The sequence below is a fragment of the Falco punctatus genome, assembly GCF_963210335.1.
Source record: "Falco punctatus genome assembly, chromosome: 5".
Lineage (NCBI taxonomy): Eukaryota > Metazoa > Chordata > Aves > Falconiformes > Falconidae > Falco > Falco punctatus.
The window spans coordinates 64,692,930-64,709,181 of NC_137584.1; the positions used below are offsets into that span (position 1 = coordinate 64,692,930).

Genomic DNA, 16,252 nt, shown 5'->3' on the forward strand with positions numbered 1-16,252 from the left:
AGGCAGATGTCTTGAGGAACCGAGAAGTGTGTCTGCTCAGAACAGGGCATAAACTGGTTCCCAGTGGACTTCAGCAAAGACTGTACAGCCCTGCCAGCACAGCTGGAATCAGTGACATTGCATTGAACTCATACCTGCTGGGTGGCTGGACTAGATGAGAGGTCACTCATGGCTACAATGCAGGCACATCCTTAGATGAACTGTAAAGGAGACGATCTTCATGGCTGACTGCAGGATTTGCATAGATACCTTCATACACACTCATACATCTCTATTGTCCATGTTCACCGTTGTAAGTAAAAAATGATTCTGCTTAGGCCTACAAAACCAAGAAAGCTTTTGGGCTGATGCTAATGGACCAGTTAGGACCACCCACCAGTTAAGGGGCATCAGAGAATATAACATGCCTTAGATCTGTATGGGTGGAGAGAAAGATTGCCAAGACAGACACTGGGATAAGAATCTGTTTTCAGTTTAGAAACTGTCTCCCTTCCTCAGTGTGTGGCATAATCATTCAGCTGAAATCCTTAGCCTGGTGGGAGCCAGTCCTACAGCTCTGTTTTAAGACTAAATGACGGAAAGAAATAAGCGGTACAAATAGATAGTATTTCTGCTGTCCCAGAGGGGTTGTGGTACGAAGACTTATCCTTCTAGGAGCTATTATCTAAGAAAGTGTTTCCAAAGCAAACCAGATAAAATATTGTGTGTAAGGATGGTAAAGGCAACTGAGTTTTCCATTTATGTTCATCTCAGCTTCTCAGAGCTCTCTGGGATAAGTTTGGATTAATGATTCATTTGTAAACCTCATTTTTAAAGCTTGTTGTTAGTCATCTCATAAGATACATTATTTTCTAAACAAGCAGCTTATCTAGCTGTGTAGAAGGGTCTACCCACCCTTGAGAATAAAAGCTAATGTGCAGGTGAATCTTGGGATTGTTGACTTGCTACCCAGTGCTCCACAGCTATAACTACAGCACCATGCAGATGTACAAGTTCAGGTCCCATAAGCAATACAGCCATAGCGCTGTGCCAGGGTTAATTAGCCATAGCCATCAGCAGGGTATTTAGCAATACTGCTCACAGGCTATTTTTTGCAGCTGGTGGTGATATCACTGCATGGGGCTGCATTTGATGTTGTAGACCTGCTGTTCATGTCATAGATTACAGTGGGCACGAGAAGCAATGATTAGTTCAGTGCAAAGAAGAAATCACCCTTTATTTCAGGTCAACCCAGGAAAACAAGGAAGAAGGAGATACAAAGAAAATTTAATCCTAATTAGATCAGTACAATAAGAAGCCTCACAGCTCATACAAATGCAAGAAGGATCATACCCTACTGATTGACTTAACTTGCCACTTTTCCCACTTTTTGCAAGGGTAAGTGACTTCACGAGCCAAAGTGCTGTACAGACAGATGCAAAAAATATTCCAGGAGATCCTGACACATCTCAGGCTCTGACAGCCACCTCAGGGATAGTGTTTGTAAATGCTAGCAGAAACAGGGTAGGGTAAATAATTTCTGGAGATCTAAAAGACATGCTAGGACCTTCCCATCAGCTCTGCAACAACCTTGCAAGAGTTAGGCAAGGTAAGAGATTTAGGATCCAAAAATTCATGAGTCTGCATGGATCTAACATAATACATGTGACACAGGGAGACTACACAGGGTGAGCAAGTGCTGCCTGAGTAACAGAGGTTTCTCCTGAGGTCAAACTTGTGCGTGTCTCACCAGCTTTGCGTAATGAGGTAGAAGTTCCTCAATGGACAACAAAAATTTGCACATAACTTATCAAATAAAAGCTATCCTTTCCTTTTTATTATCCAGTCTTAAAGGGGCACCTTAATAGCTTTGTTTATGTTTCTGAGTCCTTACATTATTGCTTTCATTACTATTTAAAAGCAGATGATTTAGATATTACAGTCTTCTGTTTAATCTTGCTAAGCTTTGGTAAATTATCAAAAGTAATAAAGTATATACACTAGGCACAGCCACACATTCAAGAAATAACAAGAAAGTTTTACCTTTCATGCAGTCTCCCCCCATTTATTTGTTATATCACATGAAGAATGAATGCAGAACTGTTGTATCTCCCAGGGACTGGCTACTTCCTGGAATGACAACAGGTTATCGCTGGCACATCTCACCAGCCTCACAGCCAGCCAGCCCTGCTTTGGTAGCCTCTCACAGCAGCCAGCCAGCTTTCCTTCTGAAGGGGATTAAACTTTGTAGGTATGTTTCTGCCCCCTTTAGGCTCAGGCTCTCCATCCCAAGCTCATCAAAGTTTTGATGTAGAGTAAACTTTCTAAAAGCTTTTATTTTTTCAGGAAAAGCTACTCCTTTCCTATAAATACACTTCCTTTACTGAATAAGGAACATAATTTCTAGTTAACTCGTTCTCTGGTACAAAGTGCAGTAAGAATCTGCCAGCTCTGCACCTGCAGGCAAGCACCCACTGCTGGCCAGGGGCAGGACACAGGCAGGAATGTTGACAGCTTAAATACTGTAAGGCAAAAAAGCGAGCACCAGGGCAGAGAGTGAAAGAACAGGCTCGAGTTCAGCAGCGTGTGTGTGGTCTGCTATCACAGGGTTATGCAGTATGCTCTGGTGAGGCCTGACGGTTGTAATTCTTGCTTTCCCCTACCTCTCAGCCAAACCTAATTCTCCGAATATGTATGCATAGGATGTACTTTATTTTTATTTTTTCATTGCAGGCATGCCAAGAAGGATTTTACCGTACCAGCTCAGGAAAATGCTCTCCTTGCAACTGTAACGGTAATGCAAACAGATGCCTTGATGGATCTGGAATCTGTGTGGTAAGGAATTCCGGTCTTCTCTGCTGGTCCCTCACTGAATAACAGTATCTTTTTTGTTTTTAATGGTAACATGAACCCTTTCACCTTCTTTCACTCTTACATGAGGCTTCACCTGAAGGAAATGTTTTCCAGGCAAACCCGAGAAACCATGGTCTGACTCTGCTATTAACAATGCTTAATTTCAATACACAGCAAAAGCAGTGTCTGTACCACAGGAGCATTTTGCGGAAGAGTAATCATAAGTAGGGCCAAGATCAATACATTAATAAGAATATCCTGGCCAAATTTCATTCTCACGTAAAATAATCGCTGCAAATTCAAAACAATTCCTGCCTGCAGTATTTGTGAGAGTTAGTATGCTGAGGAAGATATTTATTCCATCAAAAAAATGGAAAGAATTTTGTATACCTCCAGAGAAAAAATGTATAAATTCAAACATATTTCATTCTCCCCTTTATGAATACAGTGCTGTATATCATACAAACAATTTTCAATGGTGAGTGACCCCTGTGAGTGCATATACATGTGTTTTCCATAGTAATTCTGCTGCATGGCAGCCTCCTGCTGTGAAGGAACAACATGAGGAGGTTGAAATAATACACCAAAGGAAGAGCATGTTGAAGTCCAAGGCAGTATTACAATTTCCTGTATGTTCAGTCTCACTCAGTATCAGCTCATACAGAAAGCTGTGAGTTAGCATTAGTAGCTGATCACTTGTAGCTCCAGAGAAAAATCAGTCCAGTAAAACTAATCCAAATTACTAGTGGGCAATCAGAGCTGTAATACACTAAAGAAAGAACAGAAGTTAATAATGTAAAGCATCTAAACCACATAGTAAGAGTTTAGTCTTTACAGGCTTGTAAAGGAGAAGTAGAGCTCAGAGTTCCTTGCTCTGCCATGTGTTACTTTTGACAAGTCATAAACCTTTGCCCTCAGTTTGTCTTTTCATAAAATGACTTGATAATATTTACATGCTTTGCATTGTTTCAGGCTCTATCAAGTTTTTAGTTATATAAATATAAAGAGCCATGCTCCATGGCATATTTCCTACCATTTCTATTTCTATGGGAGAAAGACAGTGCAGCTGTTCAGCCCAGGAACAATCATTATGGCTTGGCCACTGTAGTGTGCTTAAGATTAGCTGGTTTCTGTAGAATGCATATTGACATCATGTTTTATTACATTTTTAAAAGTGGTTTTACACTGCCAGGCATTCCCAGCTATTCTCTTTCACATGCACAAGGCTTTTGCTCATGGGATGATTGTCCCCTTGGTGTCAAGTGACAATGGTGCCAAAAGGAAACTTCTGATGGAAGACTTGGGAACAAGAGAGGGAGCCTGACAAGTGTCTGACTCTCATGACTCTGGTGACGAGAGTTTCTGGAGTAGAATATATGAAATAGGGAAGTGATTATATCCTCAGTTTAAAAATACAATAGAAGACTATTTTCCTATCTTCTACAAAAATAAGGCTAATGTCAAGGGTTTGGGCCAAAACCAAAGTTACTGTATCAGCAGGAAATTACCTGAAAGCATATATGCATTCCTGACTGGTGTTTCTCTGGGATACTAAACTCTTGGAGCTAGCCAGGTAGTAAAGAACAAACCTAAGAACTAAACCCTGGTTTACTACTTGAGTTCAAATAAGCCATTTGATGGCTTCTCTGAATGATCTAAGAAGCCATTAAGCTCAGGTAATTTACTTCTGAATAAAGAGGAACAGTGAAAAGGCTTAAGTGAAATAAGAGGGAAAGGGAGAGGGAAAGAGCAGAATGAAAAGGGGGTTTGAAGGTTTGATAGCATAAAACAGAACCCTAGATGCCCATGGGGACTGCAGTAACAGGGCTTTATGAGGAAAAACTTCTTTACTTTGATGACAGAGCCCTCAAACAGGCTACCCAGAGAGGCTGTGGAGTCTCCTTCTCTGGAGATACTCAAAATCCACCTGGACATGTTCCTGTGCAACCTGCTTGAGGTGAATCTGCTTTAGCAGTGGGTTGGACTAGATATCTCCAGCGGTCCCTTCCAACCCCAAACATTCTGTAATTCTGCGATTTTCCTGAGGATCTGGAAATTTCCAAGGAAGACTGGAAGACCAATGAAACTGGTAAACTGCAAAATGTGACTGAGAAATCCTGGAGAAGAAAAGCTTAGCAAAAGAAAGATGTAACTTGAATTACAGCAAGAAGAAATGTTACATGAATGAATGCAAGTAATTTGGGAGAAGGAGACTTGATGGCTGATAATGTGATTTGTATTAGAATCCATGGAGTAAGATCCTTCCATAAGGGCCATTCTGGAGAAGCACAGGAACAGATCTGGCTAAAGCCTGCTGGGGCTGGGGCTGGGGCTGAAGCTGGGGCAGAAATGAGTAGGTGCTTATATGGCTGGGAGATTCTGTGAAGAGATAGGACTACACGGTATGGAGAGCTCATGATTTTCTCAGATTTTTAGACAAATTACTCCAGTAATTCTTGCAGTAGTAACCACCAGACCTGATAGTAACACATCAAACTTTCTGTATTCAGTTACTTTTTAATAGGCTTTTTAAAAAAAAAGAGGTTCTGTATTTATCCCATGGTATTATTGTTGCCATCCTCTGTTTCTATCCCTATAAACCCGCTATATCCCTGCTTATGAGACACAGCAGTCTTCTAGTTTTATCATTTATGGATTCTCCACTGGCATCACATGTTACCTTAACCATAAGTCATAGATGTTACAGGATGTCTTTAGCAGATGTTAAAAGTCTATATCTGCATGTTTATTCACACAATGGAATGGTTTAAACAGGGGGGGAGGGAAATCATTTTTTAAAGTTAACTCTGTTAACAATGATGGAAGATAACAGGAAAGTAATAACACTGTGTTCAGTTGGTATTTATTTTTTACAGGTTAAGTAATAACATAAGCTATAAGATCTGAAGAAATGAACAAGGCAGTATGAAAATGAAAAAGTACTCTACTTCAAAAGCAATGAAATATAAGGGTCTGACTCTATACAAAGCTCCAAGACCATCATATTATGCAAATCCCCCAAATCAATTTGGCAAATGTAGTTCCCACTGCATGCAAATTAAGGAAATTTTTGTTGGCCTCTGCCCTGAATTTGAAATCAAATAAAATTAAACCCCTATTAACAATGTCTTAGGGTAAAGTACTCACATTTTTAATTTCTGCTGACATAAGTATCTGTCTTAGGGTCCTGTTTCAAAACTACTCTCAGCTTATTCAGAGTTGTAAATCAAATCCATGAGTCTTTAAAAGCTTATTGAATGACACAATCAGTGAATCAAAAATCTCATTAGGTAACCAGACAGAAGAAATTATTGGAGACAGAGCCTTTCTTGCATAGATGTTGACATAAAACTCATGCAGGAATCAGTCATATGGTCCTGTGATTAAAACTGAAAAGCTACTCAGTCCATTTCGTTAGTATAGAAAATTACCCAAGTGTTAGAAAAGCAGCTAGCACAGTGTAAGTAAGCTCCATTTATGATATAATACAAGAGAGATGTCAAAGAATGCTTCATTTCAAAGACACAATCTGGTGATGCATGTAAAACTAGCAGGGGAAGAAACATCAATTCTTTGTACTGACTTTAGACTTTAACATAACTCTCTCAATCCTAGCTATGAGTCACCTGTAGAACCCTGTAGCTTTTGATTTTGGAAACATGCATACATGTGATGTTAACTGGGTGAAACTATAACAGCTGCAAGCAACAGTCTGCAGTGATGTGCATTTCTCCTGCATAAAGCCCATTGGGTTTTGCTGCTAAAAAGATATGAAGGAAATGTTTTGCCTTCTTCACCATCCCCTAAATCCTACCCTACCAGCAACCTACAGCTGAGTTATTTCTTTACAGCACCTCCATTGAGGGTTTAACATTTGAAAATTCAGACATGGGGTGAGCCTCAAATGACTTAGCAATTGAGTAGAACATTAGAGTGGGCATGATGGTCTCAACAAGTGGTATATGGAGGTGAAACAGCTTTTCTGAAGCAATGAGTTCTTGTATCATATGCAAGTAGTATAATGGGCAGGGCTTTACCATACTAAAAAGTTGGAATATACAAGGGAAGTCACTTGAGATGACTGCAATGTACTGTGGCAATGACTCCAGACAAACACACTAAAATGGATTGGAAGGTTGGGAGGAATTAAAAAATACAAAGCTGAGTATCCAGACAAAATATTTGTTGGACTGAGTGACCAGTGTCCTTTCTGAGGTTTCTACTGTTAATGGATGTTAGATCTTCATAAATGTATGAAAACACATAGACCAGAAATAAGTCTGGAGAGAGCACTATAGCAGAAGGTAAAGGGTAAATTTGTTGGTGTCTACTGAAAAATCTCTAAGTGCTTTGTTATCATCTCAGGCCCGTATATTTGATCAGTATGTAAATAAGGTATCCAAAGATTATTCATAAATAAATAAGTCTGACCTTTTTGGAAGAAGAAAGACCAAAGGATTATAACAGTGGAGAGGATAAATTCGCTGGTATCCTTTCCAGCCTTTTACGGACTTTTTTACAATAGAATGTACTGTCGTGTAAGTGATCTGTGTTTAAGTGTTTGAGTTTACAGCTGAGTGGAAAGGCTGGAATGGATTCAGCAGTTCTGCCCAAGAGGGTAATATGTTCCACATGATTGCCAATGCAGGTCTGGAGAATCGCCAGTGGATCTACAACCATCCACCAAACATGAGCAAAAAGCAGCAGGGAGCTAGCAAAACTCTCCAGCTTATTAGGTACTTCTGGCTTCATGAAGAGCCTTGCAGCTTCCAGCTCACTGTTTCTTTCTATAAAGATGAACTGCCTCTATCTATAGTGACCCTGATGATACATGTTTGGAAAGGTAACCAGAACTACAACAGTCTGGTGCTGAAATGCAGCCCTTTTCCGGAGTGTTTTAGTATGCAGTAGCTGTCAAAAGCATTACTGTTAATAGACTCATTTTCTCAGATATAGGTTATTTCCCTCCCTCTTAGCTATTATTAAACTTAGTATTTGTTCTTCTAACTGGTTTACTATTGAAAACTTGCAGCAGTGACCACCAACACGTGACCACTTTGTTCCCCGTCCCCACACAGCCTGTATAAAAGGCACATAGGAAGTCACACCAAGACTGTGAGGAATGGCTGCTGTTGCTCTCACACCCTCAGCTGCATTTTCAACAGTTAGCTAAGACAAGTGATGGATTGAGAAAGTAGAGGGACAGGTGGTTTTGGCAAGACATCAGCTCCCACTTCACTCATTAATACAGGACAAGTTCAACCAACCGGAACTCTGACATAGAGGGAGTACATTGACCCAAACTGGCTCAGGAACTGAGTTTTGTTGCTGTTCTCATTATTTTAGGTTGACAGGCATCTTTACTCAAAGTTGTACAATATGTAGTGCTTCCTTTTAGTGCCTCATCTCCTTCTTCCATAAGAAATTCTGACAAGTAACACTTCATCTTATCCACAGTGGCTGGAGAAAGACAGATTGAAATCATAAACCTCTAAAAAGATGAAAAGATAAAACATGTACATGTCCTGGCTTTCAAGTCATTTTGCTGAAGTACTCTTTTTACTATTATTATCTTATGACTGAAATGAGTTCTGACGTGCTGACATGAGCAATGTTATGCAGTTCTGTAACATCAGATATGAAGGCATCTCCTAGATTTGGGGAAGGGTACATCTACATCCAGATATTATACCTCAGGTCAGCCTCCACTGCCCCAGTAATAAATGCAGACTGCACAGCAGTGTAAACCACTTGCATCTCTTTACCTATATAATTTCTTTCTCCTTGTGAATCTTTCTGCATCAACAACTTCTATAAGACTATCTCTTTGAAGAACAATAAATAAAGGGGGGAGGGGGGGGACACACCAAAAAAACCTCAAACCAAAGTTTCTCCTATATTGTAGCAAGGACTGTTCTCAGCTGCAAAGTAATATTTGGAATTCCCAGCCAGGGTTTGAGGACACTTCCAGATTCCACAGATAATATTTAAGACTCTAGTATCTTGGGGGGTTTGGTGTTGTACTAACTTCACTGTAAGTAGGGCTCAGTATTAATTTTTGTTTGTCCCTGGAGAGCCTTCACAGCATCCAGCATTAGGTGCCTAACACACACCACTCTGTGGCAGGTCCTGTATTTCTTTAACTTTAGAGGGTACACAGAAAACCAGTCTATCTGTTTCCTATGGAGGAGGTCCAGCCTGCCTAAACTGCACTGTGTTAGCCATTCAGTGAAATAATTTCCCTAAGATTGCCTGAACGGCATATTCAATGAAGCTGGTGCCTTTGAAGATCATTAGAAAGAGCTCTTCTTTCTTAAATTCAAGCTTCTAAATCAAGGTAGAGCCAACTCCCACCTCTCAAATTTCCAATTACATTTGTTTACAGAAAAGCATGTTTGTCTTGTTCTGGAAAACTTGTCCTAGTACCCTTGCCTGAAGAGAATCAACAAACTTTTCATTATTGTTTGCGTACATGTGCATTTATTGAGCAGAAATGCATCACATGAAGTGCTCTATGGCCTCAGAACAGCAGTTCTAGCTTTACTTTCCAAGGAAATGAGTCTAGGAGCTCGGTGTTGACAATCATTCCCAAGAAACAACCCCACAGCATCTTTTCAGGTGCTTTTCATGTGTAAAGTATAGATAGTTACAGTAAGGACCAGGCAGAAATGCTCACCTTGCTAGCTGGCACTCACTGAGGGCAGAGTAGTAGGACTAGCTAAGGCATTTTCTAACATAAGAATATACACTCCAGCCACTCTGTCATCTAAGAAGTTGCTGTTGGTGTACTGATGTATGGACGATTATATGCTGTAGCCTCATACGGAAGCTTGTAGAAGCCAAGCTGCTATTATGTATTGGATTACTTCCTCTGAAGCTGAAGTGTCCATGAGGAAGGGACAACTCTGCCTTCACTTTTGCCTTATGAAAATAAAGGTTGCGTTAACATGGGCATATGGAAAGAATTGAGCTCAGAATTTTCACTCACTGTAATTTGAAACAGCTTACAAAAAGCAGAGTAATATAAAGCCTAGTTGCAATACTCCTAACTACATGGTTCTACCTGTTTTCATGCCCTTGGCCATGTCTCACTCTGTTCTGTACAAAGACAGGCAGCAATTTTCTGCTAAACTTCAGTGTCTGATGACCTAAGATACATATCACTGCATATTTTCTGGAGATTTTTACTTCAGTCTTCCTTGTTTTTCAAGGGAAACCAGAATAAAAAATATATCCTGAGTTTCTTTATTTGAAAAAGCAGACACCAATATCGGTAAACAAACTTCTACAATTTTTTGAGTACATTTGAATGAACCACAGAGACAGGGAAGGCCGTGAGCAATTCCATCCATAGCCCAATTTATAACATCAACCATAAATGATGCCTTTCATTCTAAAGCATGTAAGAATACTGGATCAAGAGTAGCCCTTGCAACTCTTACCACAAAGCACATATTTAAAATGCAATTTCACAAAAACTACCATAAGTGGAATTCCATTTTTTTCCCCATCATTATTTCTCCATCAAAAGTGACCTGTTTAGAAGCAAAACACTTTTCTCAACCTACCAAGCCACTGCCACCCGGCAGAGAATCACCCGTAAGCTGCAGCAAGGGTATTCTCCTTGCCTTCAGGGATGTCTCTCAGGCTTATTGCAGTTAGCAGTTTTTTTGGAGATGCAAGCTAATGGAACATAAAATATAAGGACACTTTTTTATCACTATAAAAATATTATTCTAAATACCCACAGGAGTTCTGAGTTGTTAAATAAGATAAAGGCGCTTTTACATAATCACTAACCAGAGAAAAGCTACAAAAGTGCCTCAAACACTCATCTAACAGGGTCTTTGGGGTACAAGGGCCTTTTAACACTTCCCTTAAGCTTAGAAGAAGAAAAACACTGCAGATTCAAGAAGCAACATTTGCTGCCCTGCTGTGGTTATCACAATAGTATCTGAGCTTTGGAAACCAGTAACAGATTTATTCTGATAATACCTATGTGTTGTTTGGAGAGCCGAGGACAAGAGAGGTGAAGTGCATTGCTCAGAGCACAAACGAAGAGCGTGATGAAGGCTAGAGCTGAACGCAGCCCACAGCTGAACGCAGCCCACCCAAGGCCTCTGCCAGTGCTTCAGCTACAGGATTGCTCTTTCTCTTCAAGTGCTCAGTGCTCACATTCTCATCTCTCCCTTGTGGTACATTAACATCACTTTTTCATGGAATAATGACAAATGCAAACTATTTTTAAAACTGTATTGGCCTTCCAGTGCCTTCTGGCTCACACCATGCACCTTTGTGGTTAGGGCACTCTCGCCAGAGAGGAGTGCGAGATCTGGACATGCCCCCACTCTGCCCTCATTTGCTCTCAGTTTCTCTGCTCTCACCAAGTTTCTTTCCTCCTCCTCCTCTTTCTCATAGTCAAACTTTCTGTATTCTCTCATTTTAGAGCCTTTTAGATAAAATAACCTTCTGGTTTTCTGTATACTAAATACTCTTTTCTTTACAGCAGTGTTACTATGAAAAACTACCTTCAGCTCTACAGCTGCTGGTGTCTAATCTATTTAAAGATCCAAGAAAAAAGGAATTTACTTTTTTCCTTTCTGTATCATAGTCCACTGGCTGTAGAGTTCTCTGTCCAAATCAGAGCCTTATAAAAATAAATAATTGCTGTGCAATGAGTCCTGTATGACTATAAAACGTGCAACAAGACAACAAGCAAGAATCTAAAATCAAAAAGGGCCTGAGCTAAACTAGTGAGTCCTAACCAGATGTGCTTTCACAGGGGTGAATATGTGGTAAAATGACACTTTTTCAATGCAGACTGATGATATCTGGACACATACTTTAAGAAAAAATAAAACATCAGCATTGCCAGGGCAAAATTCTGCCACTAAATCAAAGTTACAATGCACAGATACCAAACTCATTTAGTAATGCCTCTGCAAGTGAAACTTGACTATTCGTTTTCATTAAATGTCCTCCTTAATCGTATTCCTCTCTGCTAATTCTCTTTTCTTCAAAGAAGTCACCATGTTTGGAGTAGAAGTGAGTTTCAAATCTGTAGGGGCTGGCTCAGATGAAAAATGCTCGGTTGAGCTCACCCGCCTGGCTCTGCAGAAGAAGTTGCAGCCTCGGAGAGGCCGAGGTGCCCTTGCCCCGTGCTGGGGAGCTCCCTCCCACCGCCGGTGCTCCCGACATCCCACAGCCAGTTTACCCGTTATTCCAGGGAATGCCAGCTGCAGACTGTATACCATAGACTTGTATCATGGGATTGAATGACTGCTGGAGAATGAGCTGGGGAGCCATGGTCACCCCCTGGCATCTGTGCCAACTCTGAGCACCAGAGGTCCCCTGCAGGGCCTGACCGAAGGTCTCTGCAGCCCATATTGGGGCTCTGGTGGTGGCAACAGGAGATGCTGCTTGGGGAGGGCTCCTAGCCTGACCTTTTTCTGAAGTCTCTGTTTTGTACTCCACCGTCATCCACAATTGCTGTATTAGGGCATGTTAGAGGGTACAAACCTCCTGAGTCCTTTTAGTATCCATTTATGTACCTGTTGCCCATAAGTCATTCTAGGAAACCCCTTTTTGTCCCTGTAAATACTGTCACCTCCTGGCAACAAGCTGCACAAGTTTTTTACCTTCTGTGTAAAGTCTGTGCCCCTTGTATTGCAGGATTTGGGTGAAGTATTGTCCTGCATTCCACTCATTTACCAACTTTGCAATTTTACATAACCTGAACACACAGCCCTGTCAGCCCCTCTCTCCCAGCTGAGTGAGCAACCCTAGCATTTTTGGTCTCTAAGAGACTGGTGAATACCAAACAAATACCAGAAAAGCTTGCCAAGCTGCTCATCATTTATCAGCAGTCCTGGCACACTGGAGAGGTCCCAGCAGGCTGGAGGTCAGCCAATGTGACACCCATCTACAAGAAGGGCTGGAAGGAGGATCTGGGGAACTACAGGCCTGTCAGCCTGGCCTCGGTGCCAGGGAAGGTGATGGAGCAGGTTATCCTGAGTGCCATCACGTGGCACGTGCGGGACAACTGGGGGGTCAGGCCCAGCCAGCCTGGGTGTAGGAAAGGCAGGTCCTGTCTGACAAACCTGATCATCTACAAAAAGATGACCTGCCGAGTGGATGAGGGGAAGGCTGTGCATGTTTTCTACCTGAACCTTAGTAAAGCCTTTGACACCATCTCCCACAGCGTTCTCCTGGAGACACTGGCTGCTCATGCTTGGACGGGTATACTCTACACTGGGTAAAAAAGCTGGCTGGATGGCTGAGCCCAAAGTGTAGTAGGAAGGCTCTGCAGAGGGATCAGAGGGACAGGCTGGATCAATGAGCCAAGGCCAATTGGACCAAGTTCAGCAATGAGAAGCTGAGGGCTTTATGATTTTAAAGATCTTTTCCAAACTAAATGGTTCTATGATTCTACTATTCTATGATTCTAAAACTGGTCTCAGCGCCAAGGCCTAGATAATCAGAATAGTGACTTTTCCCCACTCTGAACAGTGACTTACATCCTACCCTTCGCTTCCTAGCCTTTATCAGCTTTCAGTTCATAAAAGAAACTTGATCTTCAAGTCCCCTGACAACTTAGGTGGCTTTTCTGAAATTCCAGTTATATTATGTCCTCTGGTTCCCCTTCATACACTTGCACATTTGCACCATTACACAGCAGATTAGCAAAGCAGGTGTTCCTGAATCAGAAGATGCTTAGTCATGTACTCAGAGATCTTCTTTATTGTAGACACTGTCATCTTACCAGGGATGAAAATCTTATCCATCAGTTTGCAGTTTCCATGATCCACTGTTTGTAGGTCAGAAGAGGAAAGAATCAAGCACACTAACACAAAACCACAGCAAATATGGACTGACAGAGTAGTTCGCCACATATTTCTGCCATGGAGCTGCCTCGTTGCTGTCTCAAGCCTTGCACAGCTCTTTGCATCTCCACTGTATCAGTACAAGGTGTAACTGGAGAGTTCTTATCTAGGGACACTGCAAAACTTCTTGCAAAGCTGCAAAAAGTAAAGCACTTCCACACCCTGCCTGCTCTTTTAAAACAATTTGGTGAGACAGCTAGAATTTGGAGGGTTGTGGGGTTTTTATGACAACTTCTGAGTATTTTGCTAAAGTGGAAAGGGGGACAGGAGTCTGCAGGAGTCCTGCAGCGTGCAGCACTGTTCATGCACTCTGCACCAGTGACCCACCACCTCGCCGTGTGCCTAGGGGAAAACCCACATAGTCTGTGCCATCCGTTTCCATTTGTAAACCTGTTGACGCAGAAGGCTCGGACACCACTTACACGACCAATGTGACCAAGTTAGTGCCACTTTATTAAAAGACAGCAATTCATACTCTCAGCAAAAGATACAGATGCTACGCAGGCTTTGTTATGTAAAAAGTGAGAGGTTAAAACTACTCGTTCACACGCTTCCACCTCCCTTATGATTGGTCCTGGTGTGGTGCCCACACGCTGCTCCCCCCTTGTGCAGGCATCCTGGTTTTTCTCATCTTTCTGTCCAATTCTCTTACCTCTCTGTGAATACACAGTTTCTTTATCTCCCTTGGCCTTGCATATGTCCTTCACAACACCTGCAGCTTGTTAGGGCTGCGGCCTCTTATTACAACCAAGTTATTTGGTCTGGATTGCTCATAATATGCCCGTTTTCTTCCAGCCACTCCACATAAACCAAAGGATACAACAATGCTTACTTAAGCTTGCAGGACTTACAAATTCTATTTAGAACTGTTAACAGCAAACCTTGACTTTTTTTTTTGTTGTTGTTCTTGAAAATATTACGAGGCCCAGTTTTTTACCTAGCATCATGAAATATTTTGGAACAAATATTCTGTATGAATTACTACAGCTTGATTTACTTTCAAAGCCCCAACAATATCAGCCAGTGGCCAATTTGCCTCTGCATGAGGAAGCCTATTTCCTCACAAACATTAAACTGTTAGACGTGAAACTTGCTTATGAAGTGAGTGACATTTTGCATAGTTGTTCTGTATCTTACAGAAAGGCTACTTATAGAAGACTCCTGCTTCTTCCCTCCATTAAGTGAATGTCAGCCTTAGCCTGTTTTGTCCTGTATCACACCTTGCCAACACTTGCTGGCTGGCTGGTCAATGTAATCATTTATAGCATTTTTATTTGCAGCAGTGCTAGCTGGTTTGGCTGCATCTGTCAATGCCTTGAAGGGTCGGGGTCTGGCATCAGCCCCTATTCTGCTTGGCTGGGTTTTTTTCTGAATTGGGCAGCACTTCTGCTTAACTTTCACCACTCTCTCTCTTTCCACTGAAGGACTGCCAGAGAAACACAACCGGACAGCACTGCGAGCAATGTCCAGATGGCTTCATTGGTGACGTTGTCAGAGGAGTGCCCACGTTCTGCCAGCCCTGCCCCTGCCCCCTGCCAGCACTTGCCAAGTATGTAAAGAGTCTTTGTTTCTCTTTGATTTGGGCTGGCTTTGGCGCTTTCTGAGCTGGGGTCAGCATCCCTTCCTGGATGCAGGAGACAAAGGCCACTGCCCTTGCTGACCAGTGGGAAATAAAAGGACTACCAGCTGCTCACATTTATAGTCACAGGAAACAGCATTTCATTTAGAAGGTGTAAAATACCCGTAAGTGCTCATATCAATTCTTACCAAGAGGGACAGGAAAATATCTGAGGAAATTCAAGGTCACACTCTGTTATGTAGGAGAGATTATTCAGCTGTCTGGTTACTGTTAAGAATCTCTTACAGACTAATAATTCCCAAGGAAGGTGGCATCAGGAATGTATGCGGTTGAGATAGACAGAAAGATCAATTAATGACCTCTGGTGGGTAAAACTAACCACAAAAAAGCATAGCCTGGCAGTCTCCTGAGTCAACAGCAGCTGGATCAGGTTAGTACAATAACAGTTAAAAGGAAAGGGCTGGAGGACCCTGTGACAGGTATGGTGCCTCTTCAGCTGATGCCCAGCTATCTTTGTGTAAGAAACTCTGAAGCTGGACAGAAAACCAAGACTAAGCCAAAGAGCTCCAGCTATTACGTTATCCGGTTTGTGCCTTCAGAAGAAACAAATAACTACAAACCTTGACCAGCTGTTAGAAACTGTTAGTAGCATGTCAGTAATGCAGCTGAAAGAAATTATCATCTTCTTCTTGCTTGAGGGCCATGTTTTGGGCGAGAGGCATCTATGCAAATCCCACTATAGTGCACAGAGATGATAGTAAATACTTGTCAACGGTTGAAGCTATTTTTTAGCAAGCTACATATCCCCCTGTGTTGTTTCCCATTCTGCTTTAAGCAGGGCTTCTCAGCAAAGGGGAATTTCCTCACTGTATTTGTTTGCCGTTGCTATAGGATTCCTCATACGGCCTTAAGGTGGGATGAGTTGCATTTTGCTCAGCTGCTCAGTGGCACAGGCTCA

At 41.8% G+C, this 16,252-nt stretch overlaps 1 protein-coding gene across 3 annotated transcripts in view; it reads left to right on the plus strand.

Annotated features, from left to right (window-relative positions):
* Positions 1-16,252, plus strand: part of LAMA4 (laminin subunit alpha 4) — a 106,956-nt gene that overhangs the window by 20,420 nt on the left and 70,284 nt on the right. For all 3 annotated transcript variants that reach the window (XM_080389064.1, XM_080389063.1, XM_080389065.1), the window contains 2 exons: positions 2,713-2,814; positions 15,140-15,264. In XM_080389064.1, the coding sequence (XP_080245190.1) occupies positions 2,713-2,814; positions 15,140-15,264 (227 nt within the window). The remainder of the gene's footprint in view (positions 1-2,712; positions 2,815-15,139; positions 15,265-16,252) is intronic.